Raw genomic sequence first — 22,385 nt, forward strand, 5'->3', positions numbered from 1 at the left:
AAAATCTACAATAAAAATGAAATAAAATACAGCCCTACTTAATAGAATCATGTGGTAAGGCCCATAAAATGCATCTTGAACTGACAGAAAGTTTACAGCATTTGCTAGTCTGTGCATGAAAATACAGTTATCTAACTGGAAATTGGGAAATTTTAAGTATTTCTAGCATATCTGTGACTATATTTTTAGATGAGAAAACCTTCCTTATGATGGGCATTAGTGGATCTTTGTGAGTGTGAGGCCAGCCTGGTCTACAGAGCGAGTTCCAGATGGCTAGAGCTGTTACAGAGGAACCCTGTCTTGAAAAAAAATGATAAAATAAAGAGAGAGAGCAAGAGCACTGGAGAGCACCTGGGTTCCAGAAGTGGGCTCGGTCCCCTGCCTCTCCTCCTGGCCTCCTTCAGGGGGCAAAGCTTCCATCTCAGGACTCTTCTGCTGCTCCTGCTGCTTCATCAAGACCCTATTGACTGCACACATGGCTGCCTCTCGGCAAAGTGCCATCAGATCAGCACCGACAAAGCCCGGAGTTAGGTGTGCTAAGTGACAAAAATTAAAAGTTTCCGGAAGTCTCAGTTTTCGGCACAAAGTTTGAAGTATTCTGTAGAAACGACAGTTTAAAACATTTAGACTCCAAGTCTAACAGTAAAAGCAAATTCCTAACTGTATTTATTTGAAATATCATACTATATTAATCCCTATTGATGGTATCATAATAAATGCTATATAAGATGAAACAAATCATTCACTCAGTAAATGCTTAGTCACTACTATATGCCCAACTTTATCCAGAAAAGCTTATGCCAAATATCTGCTTATTGGGAACTATGCTATCTATGCATTATGAAGAATATAAGCAGTTTTTTGTTGTTGTTGTTATTGTTTTCTTTTAAATTCACTTTTAAGTGTTTCCCAATATTGTAGAGGAAATAGCTTGTGGGGATACTTTCAGAGCAAATAAAACATGTGCTTACCAGAAAAAGAAACCTCCACATTCAAATCATACTTCTATTTAGCACCAAAAGTTTGTTTTTTCCCCTTAAAACAGGGTTTTAGTGTGTAGCTTTTGTTGGACTGTAACTTATATATGTACAACAGGCTAACCTTAAACTCACAGACTGCCTCTAAACTGGAATTAAAGCCATGTTTCTTCATGTCAAGCTCTAAAAGTCATCTTTTGCAGGCATATATTCATTATACAAAATGAAGTTTTCATAATATTTATCTTGATATTTCAAACATCCAACATTGCAGGGGTCTGGATTTTGAGACAGGGTCTCATGCAACTCAAGGTGGTCTTAAACTCCGTCTATAGTGGAGGATGGCCTTGAACTCTTGATCCTCCTGCCTCTACCTCCCAAGTACTAGGATTACAGATGCATGCCACCATGATCGGCTAACATCATTTCCTGTTTTCAGACCCTATACTGTACATGTAAAAAAATCTGTTAGGGCCAACTGACAATATGATATGTGTCAATGTCATTTATTTTAAGAGATGGGGGTTCTTCTCATGTTGTCTTGGCTAATTGAGTCCTCAGCTCAAGTGATCTTCCTGCCTCAGCTTCCTCAATAGAAGAACCTGAGGTGCAGGTACATGACACTACACCCAGCTTCTTTTCTTTCTTTTTCTTTTTTATAATTTATATTACAATTTATTATTTTTATTTTATGTGCATTGGTGTTTTGCCTGCATGCATGTCTGTGTAAGGGTGTCAGATCTTGGAGTTACAGGCAGTTGTGAGCTGCCATGTAGGTACTAGTAACTGAATCTGGGTTCTCTGGAAGAGCAGCCAGTGCTATTAACTGCTGAGCCATTTCTCCAGCCCCCCACAAGCAGCTTCTAATTTTGCTTTTTCAATTTTTAAAATGACATCTAAATGGAGCTAGACTTTATTTTTAAAAGCCCTTTAAAGTACTACCATTTCCTAAGCCTGTAGCCTTTAGGATGGATTATATGCAGAGAAGTGCTCATACATGTATACGATTGTAACCCTGGCTAGCCCAGCACTAGCTCAGGCTAGGCTTGAACTCACAGGTATCTGCTCACCTCCTCGCACTTTTCTGTATATTCTTACTTACTTATTTATTGAAGCACTGATTTATACATTATAAATTAATAAGTGTGTGATTGTCTGTAATCCTGACACAAATTATGAAGAAAGAAGATGAATAGAAAGTAGTAAACAACTCAGTAGAGGAAACAAAATATAAATAACTCTTCTTCCCAAAGAAGTGTAATAATGAGAAGCAAGGCAATTTGCTTGCTGGAACACCAAAGACTCAGAATTGTCGCTGTCAAGTGGTAGGCCAGAAATACAGCACCGAAGTCAAAAACAAAATCACCTGAAAATCTGCATAAGTATAGTAACAACATGTGGACATGGACTCCACCCTTTCAACCAGAATTCCAGGAAAGTGCAAAGTTCAAAGTTTGTGGGCTACGAATGTCAGTATGTTAGGAAAACAGACTGTCAGTGTCTACAGTGCATATTGTTCTTCAGCCTCCTCAGCTTGCTCCCATCAGAGGGTCAGTACAGACTTAGAGCACCACAGTGCTGTCTGCAGACCCTTTTCTGAAAAAATCCAGAAAGATCCAACACTTATACTTAATCTATGAAAAAAGTGAAGAGAAGGAGGGATGGAAGAGGGAAAGAGAGAAAGGGAAGAAAAGACAATATTCCTACAGCTTGATCAGACTAACTACACACCAAGTACTGTTATTTTGCATTTACTTCCCAGTTCCTCAGGTACATAAATATAACACAGACCAGAACAAACACACATTACACATGCAGAAGGAAAAAAATCCTCAGAAAAAAAGAAAATGTAGAAAACAAACGAGTTATATAAGCACCAATTATAAACATGGAAGAGTGCTAATGGGGTGGTGGTGGCGCACCCCTAAAATCCCAGCACTCGGGAGGCAGAGGCAGGTGGATCTGAGTTTGAGGGTCAGGAGATCTGATGCACTTTTCTGATCTCCATGGGCATCAGGCTTGCATGTGGTGCACAGACATGCAGGCAAGATACTTACACATTAAATAAAATCTTGAAAGATTTTTAAGGAAAAGGAAACTATCAAGTTACCCTAAAACTTCTTTTCTAGGGCTGGGGCAAAGTTCAGTGAAAAAGAAAGCACTCATGAAGCTTGGTGCAAGATTCTGAGTGCAACTCTCAGTGCTCAGTTTTTTCTGTGTCAAGACATTGTGCTAAGTTACATTAATTCAATCTCCTCAAGTCTAACGCTAAAGCACTGTCAATATTTTACACATAAAGTAAGCGACCTTTTTAATTATTTTCATATAAATTAAAGCTTGGCTTGAGGACACTATGAAGCAAAGCTGGAATTACTTTCTGCATTGACTCATAGCTCTGAGATTACAGGCACGGACCACTTTGCTCAGCTGCTCTACACTTCATAAGTAAAGATGAAATAATGAATATTATTATTTTGCTGGAGATATATAGCTTTGAAGCCTGTCCTGTAACTCTCTCTGTAGACCAGACTGGCCTTGAACTCAAGAGATCCGCCTGCCTCTGCCTCCTGAGTGCTGGGATTACAGGCATGCACCACCACCGCCCTGTGAATAAGGAGAAAGGACATGACATCAAACCTTGGGAAGAAGGAAAGGACAGCAGAGACCTACGGCTGAGCCTTCTACACACAGTGCTTTCTGACCACATTCTCCACCTGTCCCTCTAAGGCAATGATTTCCTTTCATTATTTATTACTTTTCCTAAAAGTAGCTAGTAATTATTGTAGTATCACAACTACCACAAAAAACCATTATAAATGTGACAGTTTACAACATTAATTCACTAGATTTTACTCCACTACCTTAAGGTTACTTCTTAAGTCATTCTGGCTACCATTCTTTTTTGGTTCTTGGTGTAAGTTCTTTGCTCTTTCCACACCAATCGCTAGGCAGCCTTCATTAGCATCTTTTTAATGAGACCCACAGCCTTGGGCAGACTAGTGAAATGGTACTCCGACTTAACTGGTAGACCAGATGGCACCACACTACTCCAGAGGTACAGACACTGCCCCTTAGCTGGTGAGCCAACTAAAACACATACTCCATTAAAGCTGGGCGGTGGTGGCGCACACCTTTAATCCCAGCACTCGGGAGGCAGAGCCAGGCAGATCTCTGTGAGTTCAAGGCTGGCCTGGTCTACAGAGCGAGATCCAGGACAGGCACCAAAACTACATGGAGAAACCCTGTCTCAAAAAAAACAAAAACAAAAACAAAACCCAAAAAACCACATACTCCATTAAGAATATCAGACAAATAGCAATCAATAAACACGATTATCACTAATGAACAACCTAAAACAAATGTCCTATTGATGAGTGAGTTGTTTTGTTAAGCATTGCCTCCCCCCCAGTCTTAGAGAGAGAAAAGGGGAAGAGAGTCTGGAAATACAGTTCATTGGTGGGATGCTTGCCAACACATTAGGAGCTCTTAGTTCAACTCCTAAACAGGGAGGTGGGAGGTGGGGGACGAGGGAAAGACGAGAGGTAGAGCGCACTAAAGCGGAACGAACACTATATAGTAGTTCTTACTATTCTTCTCAAAACCCGTGGCTCAGCTAGCACAGTGGCATGCAAACACCACCATTCTATAAGAATATACCTTTCTCTGGCAGCCTCATCAGGGATACCCAGGCATACTTCTCGGTCAAACCTTCCTGCACGTCTCAAGGCAGGATCCAACGAGTCTGGTCGGTTAGTAGCTCCAACAACTAGGACTCGAGCTGTAGCTGCCATGTTGTTCAGATCTAGTGAGAAACAGACATAAAAGAGGAGAGACAAATCATCTGACATTTGAGGACAGCAATGTTTACCCAAGTCATTTAAAGGTTAGAGAGAATCTGTGTACTTTGATACATAAATACTTTAAAATATTTATTGTCTAATACAGTGGAAGCGTGACTGCCTTTCTACCAGCACTTCGGTCTACTGAGGAATATGAAGTGTATAATTAAGGAAACACAGTATAAGACAAGTTTCAAGAAGTTTAATAACAATCAGAATAAATCAAACACTGTAATAGAACAAGGCAGGGGGATGATGGAGGCTTCAAAGAAACAAACACTTCAGGAAAGCCTGACGGGCAAGGTGGTTCCTATAAGCAAAGCTAAAGTTACTGGCGTTCTGGAGACCAGCATGAGTGAAAGCACACAGGGGCACATGCAATGCACAGGCAGACCACGTGAGCGGTCCAGCAGTGGGGGTGAGGAAGACAGCAATGTTGGCTCACAAGGATGAGGGAGAACCAGAGAGTGGTACAGAACATCCCATGCAGCTCTGGCTTACTTTAGGGATAGATTTTTAGGAATAAACAGAATGCAGGGCTTAAATTTTATCTTTCCCAAGTATTCTATCAGTTTTATCTTTTGTAAATATTCTGTCAGCTGAACCAGAATTAAACAGGAGAGAGTCTAGATTACACGGCCTTACAGGAAATGACATGGTTTCAAATGCTAAGCACATTGTAAATAATGGATCTATTATTTGATTAGCAAGAATCTATGAAAAGCTTTTCTTAAGAGTAGAGGCCTCAAAAACATGGCAACAAAATTAAGATGAAAATAAAACAGCATACTGTGGGTATAATTCAATGGCTGAGAGCTTTCAGAGCACACGTCAAGATCCAGGGTCAATCCCTGGCACTGCACAAAAGTTAAAACACAAGTGATTTATAATTTGGCACCATAAGAAACATAATACATATTATGTTATGTGATATTTCAAATTAACTTTCCTTTTGTACTTTTTTCTTCTGTTTTGTTTTGAGACAGGGGGGTCTCACTCTGTAGACCAAGCTGGGCCTGAAATTCACTATGTAACCCAGCCTAGCCTATAACAACTCATGGCAATTATCCTGTCCCAGTTTTATATGTGCTTGGATAATAGATTACAGGAATATGATACCAAAACATGTGCTATTTCTTTTCTTGTTTTTGTTTGTTTTCGTGATATATCCCTAGCTGGACTATAATTCACTATACAGCCCAGGTTGTCCTCAAACTCTATATGGAAACATTGGTAAAAATGTTCTAATTTGCATAGTAAACTTAAAGAATATTACTAACAGTTAAAAGAGATAAACACAGGGTTGGAGAGATGGCTCAGCAGTTAAGAGCTCATACTATTCTTCCAGGGGACCCTAGTTTGATTTCAACTACCCAGGCTTAGGGGCTCAAAATGACCTGTAACTGAAAGGGATCTTAAGGCCTCCACAGGCAATGCACTCACATACAAACCACCCCACACATACACATACTTAAAATATTTTTTTTTGTGGAAGGGTGGATAGAGACACTTTGTAGCTCTGGCTATCCTGGAATTTACTCTGTAGACTGGGCTGGCCTCAAACTTACAGATCCACCTACCTCTGTTCCTAAGTGCTGGGATTAAAGGCACCTGCCACCACACCAGGCCAAAAGTAAAAATATTTTTTTAAGACATAAATATAAATGCATTAAAATTTTAACATTTCTCTCCCAAAGATACTCTTAAGGAACAACAGTAGGTACTATGCAACCCTGAAATCATAGACAGCAAAAGCAAAACAATATATTAGTAAATGCGTATTCAATTACTACGGAGATGTGGAGACGGCTCAGGTAGAAAAGTGCTTGGTTCGCAAGAATGAAGTCCTGAGTTCAATTCCCAGAACCCACTTAAAAAAAAAAAAATGCCCTCCCCACCCCAAACATGAAAATCTGATGAATGAACAGCCAGGAATTGGTAACTGCAGTATAAAATTCTCCTTTCACAATTACTTACAGAAATAAATGACATTTTCCCCATCAACTTAAAAAAAAAAAATGCATATAACGTGGCACACTTGTAATCCCAGTGCTGGGGAGGTGGAAACAGGCAGACCCCTGGGGCTCACCGGCCAGGCAGCCTGGCCCATTTGGCAAGCATCAAGCCAATTAAACTAGTGATGGCTCCTAAATAATTGTATCTGAGATTGCCTTCTGAACTCCCTTCTCACACACACATGAATACACTCCTGGCACATACATGTGCACCCACATATATGCATACATACACACACAGTTCAATACAATTTGAAATGACTGGAAAATCTTTTACAAAAAAGACTGTTTTATGAAATTCACTATTTAAATGGTTCATACATGCATGTATGACTTGCATTATTTTCAGAAATATACTATCTTAAAATAAACTCATTATTTTAAACTGACCATCCATGCAGGTTAGAAGCTGGGCTACAATTCTTCGTTCCATATCTTTTGAAGCGACTTCTCTTTTGGGGGTAATAGCATCAATTTCATCAATGAAAACAATACAGGGTGCGTTTGACTAGAAATAAAAACACCACAAAGATATGACTATAAGATAAGTTCTCTATATTGGTACCCAATGTTTACATATTCTTCAGGATCAAGAATTGATTCTACAGCTCAAGGCCAGTCCTCAAAGAACAACCACGAAGAAGGCAGCAGCTCACACAAATGCTTCTGGTCGCTATGTCTTAAAGAACAGAATGCTTCACGGTTTCTGAAGTACCTTCTGCAATTCTTCTGTAAGTTAGATATATTTGTATGCTACAGAATATAAGCAGTACATTTAAAAAGCTTTAAGCTAAGCATAGTAGCACATGCTAATAATTCTGGCTCTTGGAACAATCAACTTAGGACATCCTACGCAACATTTCTAGTTCCAAGCTGGACTGGCTAGATGAGATCCTGTTTCACAAAACCAAAATAAAACTGAGTTTCAAACTAGAAAATCCAAGTTTGCTTAAATGGTATGAGTTTTTCTCTAGCATAAAAATGTCAAAATTTGGCTGGATGGTGGTGGCATCCATCTTCAATCACAACACTCAAAGGCAGAGGCAGGAAGATCTCTGTGAGTTGAAGCCAGCCTGGGCTACAAATCGAGTTCTAGGACAGCCAGGGCTACACACAGAAACAAAGTCCAAATTTTTCAATCAGCTGTAAGAAGGTCTTAAGAAGCACCACAGCTTTTTTAAAATTTCTATAAAATTTACCGTTTTAACCACTTTTTTTTTTTTTTTTTTTTTTTGGTTTTTTTCGAGACAGGGTTTCTCTGTGTAGCTTTGCACCTTTCCTGGGACTCACTTGGTAGCCCAGGCTGGCCTCGAACTCACAGAGATCCGCCTGGCTCTGCCTCCCGAGTGCTGGGATTAAAGGCGTGCGCCACCACCGCCGCCCGGCTCCGTTTTAACCACTTTTAAGTATAATTCAGTGGCATTACATATGTTTACACTCTTGTATAATCATCATCCTTCACCTCCATAACTTTTCCATTTATCTTATACTGAAACTATCAGAGAAGAGAGAGAGAGAGAGAGAGAGAGAGAGAGAGAGAGAGAGAGAGAGAGAGAGAGAGAGAGAGAGTTAGTTCTGAGATGTTAGGCATCAAACCCATGCTACACACATACAAGACAGACACTCCACTACTGAACTATATACACCCAGCCCCAAAGACTACACTGAATAAGGAAAGATAATGAAGTTTCAATATTTCAGTTAACACGTGATCAACTCTTTGGGGTTTTTTGTTGTTGTTGTTGTTGTTGTCTCAGCCTTTTAAAATTCATGTTATTTAAAAATTTCTTGAAGTGTTTGAGTGTTTAGTCTGTACGCATGTGTATGTACCACATGGGCGCCTGGTGTAGCAGAGGCAAGAAGATGGTGTAGGATGCCCTAGAACTGAAGTTATAGATGATTATGAACCACCATGTGGGTACTAGGTACCAAACGCTGGTCTCTACAAGAGCAATAAGTGCTCTTAACCAAGAAATGAACTACCTCTCTAGTCCCCAGATCTTTATTTTTTATATATAAAAATAAACTAGAGATGGGCAGTGGTGGTACATGCCTTTAATTCCAGCACTCAAAAGGCAGAGGCAGGCAGATTTCTGTGAGTTTGAGGCCAGCCTGGTCTACACGTATTCAAGGACAGCCAGAGCTGTTACACAGAGAAACCTTATTAAAAAAAAATAAAAAAAATAAAAATATATCAGCTAGAGAATTCCAACTGGGAAGATGAGAAAGTTCTAGAGGTGGGTGGTGATGACTGTTACACAATGTAAGTATAGGGCTGTCTCAGTGGGTAAGGAAGACTGCTTGCCACTAAGGGTGACCAGAGGTTGATCCCGGGGATCAAAGGAGAGAACAGATTCCCACAAGTTGTCCTCCGACTTATACATGTGCCTGGGCACATGTGCGTACCACCCCACCACCATAAATAAATGTAGTAAAAAACTTTAAAGTAAAAAGTGAAGTACTTAATGCCACTGAGTGGTACATTTTAAAATGGATATAATGTGCAAGCTAGTGTTTCATGCTAGTAATCCCAGCACTGACCTAGGCAGGAGGAAACTATGAGTTTGAGGGAGGCCTGGAATACAGACTGAGATTCTAACTCAGCAACAGTGACGACAAAGAGGCTAACACAATCAGTTTTACTAAACACACACACACACACACACACACACACACACACACACACACACACACACACACACAAAATAAGGATTAAGTGAAAAATAAAAACCTAGGCTTACAACCTCAATTATACTTAGTCACTCCATAGACAAAACAGAGACATTTATTGTGTTAAAAGTCACACAATGTCAGCTCAAAATGACACCAAAGTGACAGATGCTTGGCCTGTCACTACTGGCTGTCTTTCCCAATCTTCCTCATGACAATGTTTGCAAAAGCACCTATGACTGACTGCTAGATCAGTTACAAAAGTAAAAGTATAGAGCAAAGGTCTCAGAAAGCAAACCCATTATGTTTTGTCAGTGACCTGGAAAACTAAATGGCAAAGAATAAATGATGATAATCAGAACTTAGCCTAAGGAAGGGATTAATTTTTAATTAATTAATTTTGCTTGACAAAGATTATGTTATTCACTTGGACTATGGAAGAAGTGGCAGGGAAAGAAAGTATAAGACCACGTGCTATTCAACACCTGAATCAGACTTGCACTTGCTCAGTTCTAGATTACAGACACTCAGCACAGAACTAATGACCTAAATATGCTATTCATCTTTGTATCCGTATTTGCCATTGTCTTTATCATATATACAAAATTCTCCATGGCGGTCTGAATGAGAATGCCCCCTCACACTCCCACCCCCAACACACTTGGACTCATATTCCAATACTTGGTTCCCAGCTGGTGAACTGTCTGGGAAGGATTAGGAGGTGTGGCCTCGCTGGAAGAGGTGTGTCACGGGGGTGAACTTTGAAGTATCAGAAGCCCTGATCACTCTCCGTTAGCTTTGTCTGCCCCCTGCTCGTGGATGAGGATGTGAGCTCTCGGCTCCCGTGCCAGCGCCATGCCTATCTACCTACTGCCATGCTTCCTGCCACGGTGGTCACAAACTCGAACTCTGAAACTGTAAACCCCAAATAAACCGTTTCTTCTAGAAGCTGCCTTAGTTGTGGCGTCTTATCACAGCAATAGAAAAGAAACGAAGACATACAACTATGTGCACCGTTTATACACATTTAGAGAAATGCACACACCGTCGTTCTCACCCTTTCTCTGGATCCTCCTGGTAGCAGCCATGCCATTTCACTGTAGTCTACATACCAATCCCAGCAGCTCACCTCTACTTCTTCCCATCCGAAAACATTTTTCTTGCTGGGCATGGGGACATAACACAGCAAGGCTAAGGCTGGCTCTCTTTAAGTTTCGGGCCAGCCTAATCTTCATAGTATGTTCTAGGCTAGCTAGGGCTATACAGTGAGATTCTAAAAAATTAATTAATTATTCTTATAACTTACATTATTATTTATTACAAATGTATAGTTACTTATTATTGCTGTTAAAATACATTTCTCTCCTAATTTCACATCAGCTTCTAGTAGTTACAATAGTGATGTTTATGAGCCGTTATATGTTTTAGATGCAAATAAAGAGGTAAAATTAAACCCAGTGTGCTTACACACAACTGTCATTTCAACCCTGGGGTGGAAGCAGGAAGATAGTAAGTTCAAAATCATCCACAGTTACACAAGAAGTCCGAGGCCAGACTGGGTTACTTAGGATCCCGTCTGGAAGGGTTAGGTGGGGAAAGAAACACGACATAAGAAACTTCTCATCACTTTTTAGTTCTAGTCAGAGTGGTGATGCATGTCTGCTCAAGTATGCACGCCGTCATTTATAGGACTTTTGCTGTATACTAGACACAACATTAAAGGTTTTATAAGAAATCTTTCAACTGGGCAATGGTGACGCACGCCTTGAATCCCAGGACTTGGGAGGCAGAGGCAGGCGGATCTCTGTGAGTTCGAGGCCAGCCTGGGCTACCAAGTGAGTTCCAGGAAAGGCACAAAGCTACACAGAGAAACCCTGTCTCGAAAAACCAAAAAAAAAAAAAAAAGAAATCTTTCAACTGGGCATGATGGTGTACACCTATAATCACAGCATTTGGGAGGCTGAGGTAGGAAGGTTGCTTGGCCAGTAATTCAAGGCCAGGCTAGACAACATGGGAACACATCATCTGAAAAGAAATGAATCTTCTGATTTAAACACTCAGAAACTCCCATGAAAACTGGGTATATTTACAGGTTACAATTTGGAACAGGGTAGAGTGGACAGGTCTCTTCCCCAACATGCTATGTGATGACACTGAATTGGTCTTCAACTTACTTAATGAGAATACAGACATGTAAAGCTCCGTACTATTCTGAAGCTATAACTTCAATAGGATCCAAATATCCTCTTCTAAATTTTAACGACAGAAATTGTAGTTAGCTATAATTTCTCTCTGGTAAGTGAATTTCCTTTTCATACCTCAAATCATATCAAAAGCATTTCTTCTTGAGTTTCACAGCGCTTGTATAAGCTAAGTATGATAATTCTCATAGTGTTTGCAAGTTGTCTAGTCAAACAAGCTGGAGAAACAAAGTGAATGAAATATCCTAAGGACAAGATGTTTTGAACACTCAATTCCTAGGTATGATGGGCCAAAACTTATTACCTTTATGTTTGATTTCATATGAGACAGATTACTTACCAAGAGTCTGTATCATTAAATCCACTTTAAATTTTACCACTAGATGTTTTTACAAAAAGTCAGAGAGTGAGATAAAAAATACTAGCATCAGAAAAGCCAACTCTAAGAGAGCATGCAGCACGTGATGAGAGGGCACAGGAAACAGTTGACTCACCACAGCTTGGTCAAATAAATCTCGGAGCTTTTGCTCAGACTCTCCAGAAACTCCTGACACAATCTCTGGTGCAGCCACTTTCAGAATTGGCAAATCAAGCTCCTGAGTACAAATATGAAAAGAATGACCAAAGATTAAACACAATTTAACTTTCCTACATTTTTCTTAGCCAATCTGCCCTGTCAAAATTAGACTGCTTTTAAGTTTTAAAAATATATTTATTATTTATTGTGCATCCATGCAAGTATGTGTGTGCAGGCATGTATGTGCCATTGTGCACACGTGGAGGTCAGAGGACCACTTGTAAAAGCTGGTTCTCTCCTTCCACCATGTTGTTTCTGGTTTCAGCACAGGGCCATCAAGCATGGGGAATCTCCTTCCACCATGTTGCTTCTGGTTTCAGCACAGGGCCATCAAGCATGGGGAACGTACCTTTACCCTTTGAGCCATCTTTCTGGCCTCTACACTTATCTAAAGAATTTCATCTTTGTGTGTGGGCACAATGACCAACACTACTTAAAAGTTTAAAGAGATGGGCTCAGCAGTTATGACCACCCACATGGTGGTCTTAACTCCAGCTCCCGGGGATCCCACAGCCCTTCTGACTTCCATGGACGCCAGACATGCACATGGTATACAGACATACATGCAGGCAAACACTCACAAATATAATACAATAAATAAACCTAAAAAGACAAACAAAAAAGTCATCCAGGTGGAAGTGGTGTATGCCTTTAATGCCAGCACTCAGGAGGCGGAGGCAGGTAGATCTCTGAGAGTTCGAGGCCAGCCTTGTTTACAGAGTGAGTTCCAGGATAGCCAGGCTATACAGAGAAACCCTGTCTCGAAAAACTAAAAAGTTTATGGATTTAACCATCAATTGCAGCAGCCACTCAGCACTTGGGAGAGCAAAGGTTTGAGTTCAAGGCTGTCTGAACTAACAGTGTAGACTGTCTTTAAAAGAAATCTTGGGATTTACCCAAACACATGAACGCAAACACTATGTTCCAAGGTCTGCTATACAGTGACCATGAAATAAATTTATTTTTGGAAAGACAAATCAAGCTTCCTTTAAAAAGTGAGATCTTGCTCTATGAATGATTAGAGTAATATATTATTCCACTAGTTGAAGTTCCTTGGATTACTTTGCATTTTACCATGAAGTAAGTTTCTGAAAAATTTGATAGGACACAATCAGGATTGTTAGCTTTTTATTCTGCAAAATAAATGTCTTTTTGGCCGGGCGGTGGTGGCGCACGCCTTTAATCCCAGCACTCGGGAGGCAGAGGCAGGCGGATCGCTGTGAGTTCGAGGCCAGCCTGGGCTACCAAGTGAGCTCCAGAAAAGGCGCAAAGCTACGCAGAGAAACCCTGTCTCGAAAAACCAAAAAAAAAAAAAAAAAAAAAAAAAATGTTTTTTTGTAGGTACAGGGGTGAATGTAGTTCATACAAGGAAGAACTTTACAAAATTTAAAGCCTAGGCTAGTTTTAAACTTGCAATCCTGCCTTAGTCCTACAAAAACTGAAATTTCAGGTGCACATTACCATGCTTAAGTGATCTTTTGAAACTATTTTAGAAGGGCATTTTAACAATAGAAATTTTAAATTATTTAACTCCAAGAAACAAATAATACTATTTTTTCATATTTTGCTGCTTTTAAGAACAGCTAGGATAAAGGAAAAGAGAAGTAAGTAAAATGTAAACTAAGTGTTTAGAAAGAGTTTTTGCATTTATGTTATTTTACTTCCCACCAAATTTCTGTCAGACAAAATAACTGTATTCATTAAAAACAACAAACAACAAACCCAGCATAAATAGCATCATGAAAAAGGTCAATAAAAGAAGTTGGGGCTGGGGAGGGCTCAGTCTGTAAGTGCTTACAGCATGAGAACCTGAGTCTAGAACTATGCCACTGATGTAAAAGCCAGGCAGAGGGGCTCCACATCTGTAAACCCAGCACAGGCAGGGTGAAAAATGACATGAGGAGTGTCCTTTGCCAGTCTAGGCAAATCAAGTGTGATCCAGGTTCAGTGAGAAACCTAGTCTCAAAACAACAATGGCCAGGCGGTGGTGGCTCACACCTTTAATCCCAGCACTAGGGAGGCAGATGGAGTTCAAAGCCAGCAGGGTCCACAGAGTAAGTTCCAGGACAGCCAGGGCTACACAGAGAAACCCTGTCTTGAAAAACAAAGCAAACAAACAAACAAACGACAAAAAGACAATGATGAAGATGATGTGGGAGGAAGAAAGAGAGGGAGAGAAGGAGGAAGAGAAATTTCTTACTATCAATTTGCTTCCTATAAGGATACCAGGTCTAACTGGAATTGACCACAGAGAAAAACAAACAGCAACAAAAAAATCAAAATCCAGCACCAATTAGCCTTACCCCAGCAATTGCATGAGCAAGTAATGTCTTCCCACAGCCTGGTGGCCCATGCAAGAGAACTCCACGAGGGGGCACTACACCAAGGTGGTGGTATACCTCTGGGTGACGCATGTGGATGAGCATCTTGCATACTTCCTGTCAAGGAATAAGCATAAAAGATGTCTTCCTTGGCCCAAGACAAAAAGAGTCAAAGTAGAATTAAATGTCCTATTTTGGGGACACCAAAATATACTAGATAGAACACAGACTTTAGGCTTCAACTTGAGTTTGAATCCCAGCTTTGGTATACTGTGTAAATAACTTCAATGCTGTCTCCATGCTTCTATTTCCTAAGCTGTAAAAATATCTATCTCATAAAACACCAAGAAAAGTGACTGTCACAGTGACTGTCACAGAGGAGACATTAAGAACTGCAGCCATTCCCATCAGCACGGTCAGAACGGTGTTAACTTATAAAGCATGCACTTTACCTACACTAGAACTAAAACTGTGAGAAGAACGGAAGCTTCATTCTTTCTTCACTCTCAAGGATCAGGTCTGCCCATCTCACCTTCCCAGTCGTCTTTTCTGTACTCACTTCACACTAAAAACCAAAGATGGAAGGCTGGAAAGATGGTCCAGGGGCTAAGAGCACTGGCTGCTCTTGTAGAGAACCTGGCTGTGTTTCCTAGCACCTACATGGTGGCTCACAACTGTCTGTAACACCAGTCCCAGGGAATCTGGCACTCCCTTCTAGCTTGAGGGCACCAGGCACGCAAGTGGTGCACAAACATACATGCAAGCCAGCAGAACACCTAGATACATAAAATCATCTTTTAATTTAAACTAAAAACAGGTAACCAGGTGGTGGTGGTGCACACCTTTAATCCCAGCACTCAGGAGGCAGAGGCAGGCAGATCTCTGTGAGTTCAAGGGCAGCCTGGGCTACAGAGCGAGTTCCAGGAAAGGCTCCAAAGCTACACAGAGAAACCCTGTCTCGAAAAAAAACAAAAAAACCAAAAAACCAAAAACCGGCTGATTTTGTGTAAATGTTTCACAATAGACCCATCTCATGCAATGCCATTTCTCAATTGCCACTAACTTTTAATGTTGCATCATTGCCTCCAACATCTTCAAACTTCACACTGGAAATCTGCAACTCTATACTCCTTGCTTTAGCTGGGAAAACCAAAAAAGGTGAAAAGATTAGTGATTCCATACAAACATAACTAAAGCTCCATTAGATTAAAAAAAAAGTTCTCAAGTAGGTATTTCGACACAAAAATGGTTCTCAAACAAAATAACTCAAAATAGTGAGCCCCTCTCTCAAAGCAAACACACTGCTGCCATCTCCTGCTCTCCACAGCTCACCTTTCTTCTGCAGACTAGCTTCTATTTCTCCATCTACTTCTTGAAGAGCCTCTGTCTTTCTTTTGTTTCCTTTGCTCTTTGGCCTACCTTTCCTTTTCTTATCACTTTCCAGAAGAGAAGAATCTTTTAAAGTCTGGGGAGAAAACACAATTTAAATAAGCTGTACTTCAAATTACAGTGCTGTAGCATTGCTAACTATTGCCAACCTCTTTGCTCAAGGATGCTTGCTGCCTTCTTTTAGAAACAAACAAACAAAAAAAGCACAGCTTAAATCTTAATATTTGATAACTTTCTTTCCAGGCTCTACCAGTTGACCAGTTAAATTCAATCTCTTCCAAAAGACTTAATGCAGATAAACATGAGGTTCTTACCAATTATAATAGTGCTCTCCATAGTCACAGCTTGAAGCCAAGATATTCAGGGAAAGGCCCATCAATAACATAAAAGGAAAACCTATACCCCCAACACTTTGGAAGTGAAAATGAAGGATCAGAAGTTAAGGGCATTCTTAGGTACACAGAAATTTCAAGGTTGGACTAGGCTACAAGAGACCCTATTTCAAAATCCAAAATTAAACAAATAGGGCTCAGTCAGTTACGTCCTTATCATAAAATCATGACTGATCCATTTATGAGTTCACAGCTGAACAGTCACTAGGAGGTGGAACCAAACTGGAGGAAAGGGTCACTGGAGAGTGGTGGATGTCACTGACACAAACTCTGGAACCGTGGTCCCTTCCCGTCACTGCTTCCTGGTTCAATGAGGTGAGTAGCTCTGCTCTCCCTCGCTCTTTCACCATGCTGCTACACCTCACCTCAGGCCTAGCAGGAATGCTAATTAAGTCAGATAGGTCCTTCTCCTCACAACTGTTTCTCAGCATTTCTCATTGCAATTAAAATCTGACAAAAATGGCAGTGACCCAGCAATGTGAAAAGATATCTACATGTGTAAAACAGAGTAGAGTAACAAGACACAGATTCCACTTGGAAACCTATTCAACAGTTAGAGCAATAAAGATCCTGGACTAGGATAATAATGACAGAAGTAGTAAAAAGTGATGATGTTTTCTATATATTTCATAGTATTTGTGATTTTTTTAAAAAAACAAAAATACAAGTATTTGCTTGATTAATAGAAATGGGTTAATTTAAGATATAAGAACTAGATAGCAAAAAGCCTGCCATGGCCAGTTTATAAGTAATATAAGTCTCTGTGTGTTTACTTAGGTCTGAGTGGCTGCAGGAGCCGGGTGGACACAGGAAAACTTCAGCTATACTACATTCAATGAAAAGACTGCAATATACTCCAACACATGGAACTAAATGATCACTGTAAAAATACCTGTACCTCAGAATCTGGCTTTTTATAGTTGCTTTGGTCATCTGATAGGTCTGAAGGAAGACTTTCTTTCTTTCCACCTGGGGTTTTGTCAATAAACCATCCTCCCTCAGATTCTTTGGCAGGGGTCTTCAATGGCATGGAGCCCGTTTTAGAAGTCAGTAATGGCACTGAAGTGGTGGCTTCTCTCTGTTCCAACTTCGGAGTGTTTGAAACAGAATCAGGGTTTCCTTTCCGATACAGAGATAGCAGGGAACTGTTCATGTGATTTGCTGACTGGCAAAAACATGATTTCAGACTAAGTTACTCATGAAGTTAAATCTTCAGTACCTAAACTAAAAGGCTTTGTGTATTTTACTTTAAACAACTTCTCTCACAACATTTACAGTCAGAATACACAGGTTATTAGTTAGTTAATTTCCAAACAAGCTTTTACTATCCAAAACTACTATAACCACTCTAAGGTAACAGAGAACCAGGCCAATTCATAATTGGTGAGTAAATAAAATCAAGAGGTATGAAAATGGACTGGTAAGCAGTGAATGATCAACTCAACACTGGACCAAACATAATGGAGTACTGTAATCATTTTGTTAATAAATTCAAAGCTTTATTTACCAAGAAGATAAAAACTAAGAAGCAACTGGTAACTTGGTGCATTTTTACTATATCTTTTTATTCAGGCCTGTCCTCAGTAATGCTGCCTCCCTGGCAGAAAGTATGCCATTTATGTAGCCCTAGTTGGCCTGGACTCAGAGAACTGCCCATCTACGCCTCCCAAGTGCTGAGATTAAAGGTGACACAGACCTGGTGAGTTTCTTTTTTATTATTACTTCCCTTAATATTCCAATCTGTGTAGCAGGAATCTTAGAAGGTCTTATTAAAAAAAACAAACCTGAAGCCAGGTATTAGGGTGAATGCTGGAAGATCAGAGAGACAGAACAAGCCACAGCTACCTCACCTCACTAGTTCCTCATCTGATCCTGTTTCCTCAGACTGGAAGCCTCTGAGTACTCATCCAGAATGGGTCTCAGCTGAACTGTTGCTCAAAAGCCTAAAAGCTTAACCAGCCAAAATGCTTTTAGTTTCTGGACTTGAAGCTTTATATACCTTTCTGCTTTCTGTCATTACTCCCTGGGATTAAAGGCTCGCTTTCTGAGATTAAAGGCATGAGTCACCATGTTTGGCTGTATCCTTGAACACACAGAGATCCAGATGGCTATCTGCCTCTGGAATGCTAGGATTAAAAGCGTGTGCTACCATTGCCTATCCTCTATGTTTAATATTGTGGCTGTTCTGTCTCTGACCCCAGATAAGTTTAATAGAGTGCACAATATTTTGGGGAACACAATACCATCACATTTCCCCTTTTTTTTTGTCTAAAATTAAAAAAAAAGCTTATAACTAATACAAGAAAAACTATCCAGTAAGTATATACAATATAGTCAAGAATTACATTAACGATGTAAACTCCATTAAATATATTAACTCCATTAAATATATTAACAATGTCCAGTCCAGTAACACTTGATATACTCAGCCAAAAAATTTCACTACTTATCCTATTTTAAACAAGTAGTTCCTTTTTAAAAGTAGATTCAAAAATGGACCTTTTTATCTTATCATATCCATATTCTATCTTTTTTCTTTTCATAATAGATTCAGTAGTCTACCTTTTGTCATTGTTATATCTTCCCCTTTTTACAGTAGATTCAGTGATCTACTCATTTTCTTATTATTTCTTTATCTTTTTTCCTCAGAGTAGAGTCAGTGATCTACCTCATATCCATAAACCTGCCTTCAGTTTTAACTATTGTTTTCCCTCTTTCTCCTATATATAACTAATTATGTAAGTACAGGAAAGATGATTAAACTATTGATGGTGTGTATAGGGAGCATTCAATTATGTATTGATAATGATGGACATGGTCCTTCACTCTATTTTTAACTTTTTTCTAAGAAAGGATCACAATGAGTAAGAAAAAAAAAACGGGCTGGAGTGATGGCTCAGCAGTTGAGAACACTGGCCGCTCTTGCAGAGGACCCAGGTTCAGTTCCCGGGTCTCACGTAGTAGCTGCTCCTAACTCCAGTTCCAGGGTATCCAATGCCCTCTTCTCTCAGGCACACATACATACATACAGATAAAACAGTCAAATACATAAAACAAAAATAAATGAATCTTAAAAAAAGAGAGAAAGAAAAAGAAATCAAAGTGGGCTCACTCAATGTTTGGCTTACCTGTGGATCCGGGTAATCTTCCATGTCTGAATCATCATCAGAATAGCTTTCAGTGTACCTAAGGATGAGGAGAGAGAGAGAGAGAGAGAGAGAGAGAGAGAGAGAGAGAGAGAGAAAGTAAAAAAGTTTTGGAGCCTTTTCTCTTACTGTGTCAAATAAGTCAATATATTAAGGCAAATCATGATGAGTTCAAGGGCTGGCTGGGGGGCGGTGGTGGCACAAATCTTTAATCCCAGCACTCGGGAGGCAGAGGCAGGTGGGTCTCTGTGAGTTTGAGGCCAGCCTGGTCTCACAGTGAGTTCCAGGACACCTAAGGTTACACAGAGAAACCCTGTCTTGAAAAACAAAAAATAAAACAAACAAACAAACAAACAAACAAAAACAACAGGAAAAAAAAAGAGTCCAAGTGAGAGCCTTAGAGATGGATGGCTCAGTGGTTAAGAACACTTGCTGTGCTTACAGAAGGCCAAGTTTGGTTCCTAACTCCAGTTCACAAGGGATATGATGCCCTCTTCTGGCCTCCACAGGCACCCACATACATATAGGATCCACTAACACAGGCACACTCACTTACAAAAATAATTTAAAACAAAACAAAACCAACCTCAGGCCAGTGTACCACTCAACCACCATCGGAGAAGCTTCTTTGTACACTAGATGAGAATTAATACAGAGACCCACAATTGGATCATGCGCAGTGTGAAAGACTTTGGAGCACTCAGTTTTAAATGGAATGTCTTCACCAAACCCCTCCCTCAAGGCTCAGGGATCTATGCAGCAGAGGAGGCAGAAAGGTTGCAAGAGCCATAGGTGGTGGATGACTTCAAGTAAACAGTCTTCCGGACACAACACGACTGATGCACACGTGAACTCACACAACACTGTGGCAGCATGTGCAAGACCTGCACAGCTTCAAACTGGACAGAGTCCCACCACTGAAAAGGGAGGGGCACAAGACATTAATTCTAACTGAAAGCTACCAGGAAAGGGGGTGTCACTGGATAGGTTGACCACTTTCCAAGGAAGCCTCATGTTTGGGAGGAGTTAGCTGGCTAACACAACACGAACTCCAAGGTTTCTTTGTGGCCTTTTTGTTTTAGCATTTTTTTTTCTTACTAGTTTTTGTTTGTTTTGGTTTTCATTTTTTGCTTGAGAGGGAGAGAGAAAAGGAACTCGAAGTTGAGTGGGTAGGAAGGTGGGGAGAATCTAGGAGACACTGGGAGGGGAACACGATCAAAATACATTATATTAAAAATCTTAAATTAAAGAACAAAACAAGTAAATAATACAAATAAATCTTAGGAAAAAGAGTATTGTGATCAAAGAAACTGGGATCTAAAAATCCATTTTAAACAGCCAGGTGTACCTGTGCGTGCCTTTATTCCCCAAACTCGAGAAGTAGAGAGAAGGCTGGTCTCTGTGGGGTGAGGCTAGCCTGATCTACCTAGAGAGTTCGAGGATAGCCAGGAGTACACAGAGAGACCCTGTCTCGAAACTAAACTAAAAGTAAAAATCCATTTAACCAGCTAAAAACCTGTGCTTAATGTCGCTGAATATCAGCTTCCTTATCTATCAAATAATAAGGAATGTCTCATTGTTTTGTTTTAATGTGTACAGGTGTTTTGACTATATGCATGTACATGTGCCACGTGTGTACCCCTGTAACTGCAGTTACAGACAGCTGTGAGTAACCATGTGAGTGCTGGGAATCACACCTGGTTCCTCTGGCAGAACTGAGCCATCAATCCAATCTTTCCTTTTTGTTTTTTTGTTTTTTGTTTTCCAGAGCTGAGGACCGAACCAAGGGCCTTGCACTTGCTAGGCAAGTGTTCTACCACTGAGCTAAATCCCCAACCCAAATGTTGTCATTTTTAACATGAGTGCTCCAGCCATAACATATTTAAACATTAAAATTTACTGCCATCTTTTAATATATCTGGCATTATATTAAAGCAAAGAATAACGATGATGAGACAACTCTGTTGGTAATACAAAACAGTAAACAATTTCCATGCCACACGATACAAAGATCACAGCAAATCTCTGTAACCTGATGTGAAGGATCTAAGAAGGCCCAAGACTGACATCTTCACTGACATTTTAAGGTTGAGTGGGATTTGTGAAAAAGAAATGAATACTCAAGTTACTGAAAAGCAGTCAAAGCATCTTTAGGAGTAGAGATCAATATGGCTGGAGGGAAAGAGAGTGTAAGGTAGAAAGATGTTCAGGCGTGGCTGCACCGTTGCCCGAAAGGAGCCCTGGAGGGTCTCCAGGTGTGCCTGTGGGACTTGGGGACGTGCTTCGCAATACTCACTCATCGTCTTCGTCTCTTCGTGCTCTTTTTGACAGATGTTCATCTTCTAATTCCTTAAGATTCTTCAGTTCTTTCTCACTACTAATTACGTTAAATACTGAAACAAGTAAACGATAAAATGTCATGAGCTAAAACTAGTATTTCCATAAATGTTGATAATTCTGCTCCAATAGTGAAAGACTCACCTTTTTCTACCTGAATCCTAAAAGCATTTCTTTTTCTTCGGCCATAATCTACACTGGGAAAAAAAAATTTTTTTTAGCACACAGTTTTCACAAATATTTTCTACTAAACTTGCAAACTTGTTTGTTTTGGTTTTCATTTTTTTTTGCTTGAGAAGGGGAGAGAAAACTGATAAACTGGTAAACTGTCATGTGCCACTCTGGGAACAAAATGGGGCCCCTTGTCTCAAACTCAAGACAGGGTTGTAACCCTGGCTAGCCTGGAATTTGCTAAGAGATCCACCTGCTTCCTGAGTACTGGGATTAAATGCTTCTCTGCCAGATCAGTTACACTGACTTTTTTGATCCACCTGCCTCAGTCTGAGAGCTGCGACACCATG

General features: G+C 40.1%; 1 protein-coding gene across 15 annotated transcripts in view; it reads right to left on the reverse strand.

Moving 5' to 3' along the window:
• The window catches only part of Nvl (nuclear VCP like), a 65,538-nt gene that overhangs the window by 35,930 nt on the left and 7,223 nt on the right, over positions 1 to 22,385 (reverse strand). For 8 of the 15 annotated variants that reach the window (XR_013043456.1, XR_006062163.2, XR_006062162.2 and 5 more), the window contains 11 exons: positions 22,009 to 22,061; positions 21,824 to 21,920; positions 19,510 to 19,567; positions 17,274 to 17,546; positions 15,933 to 16,065; positions 15,664 to 15,740; positions 14,583 to 14,717; positions 12,197 to 12,298; positions 7,222 to 7,339; positions 4,635 to 4,779; positions 352 to 598 (listed from right to left, as the gene is read on the reverse strand). Coding sequence is in view for 8 of the 15 variants with exons in the window: in XM_042258727.2 (XP_042114661.2) it covers positions 352 to 598; positions 4,635 to 4,779; positions 7,222 to 7,339; positions 12,197 to 12,298; positions 14,583 to 14,717; positions 15,664 to 15,740; positions 15,933 to 16,065; positions 17,274 to 17,546; positions 19,510 to 19,567; positions 21,824 to 21,920; positions 22,009 to 22,061 (1,438 nt within the window). In the remaining 7 variants the exon portion in view is untranslated. The remainder of the gene's footprint in view (positions 1 to 351; positions 599 to 4,634; positions 4,780 to 7,221; positions 7,340 to 12,196; positions 12,299 to 14,582; positions 14,718 to 15,663; positions 15,741 to 15,932; positions 16,066 to 17,273; positions 17,547 to 19,509; positions 19,568 to 21,823; positions 21,921 to 22,008; positions 22,062 to 22,385) is intronic. The other 7 variants (XR_013043458.1, XR_013043459.1, XR_013043457.1 and 4 more) reach the window with 3 other exon arrangements.

The sequence above is a fragment of the Peromyscus maniculatus genome, chromosome 11 (genome assembly GCF_049852395.1).
Source record: "Peromyscus maniculatus bairdii isolate BWxNUB_F1_BW_parent chromosome 11, HU_Pman_BW_mat_3.1, whole genome shotgun sequence".
Taxonomy (NCBI): Eukaryota; Metazoa; Chordata; class Mammalia; order Rodentia; family Cricetidae; genus Peromyscus; species Peromyscus maniculatus.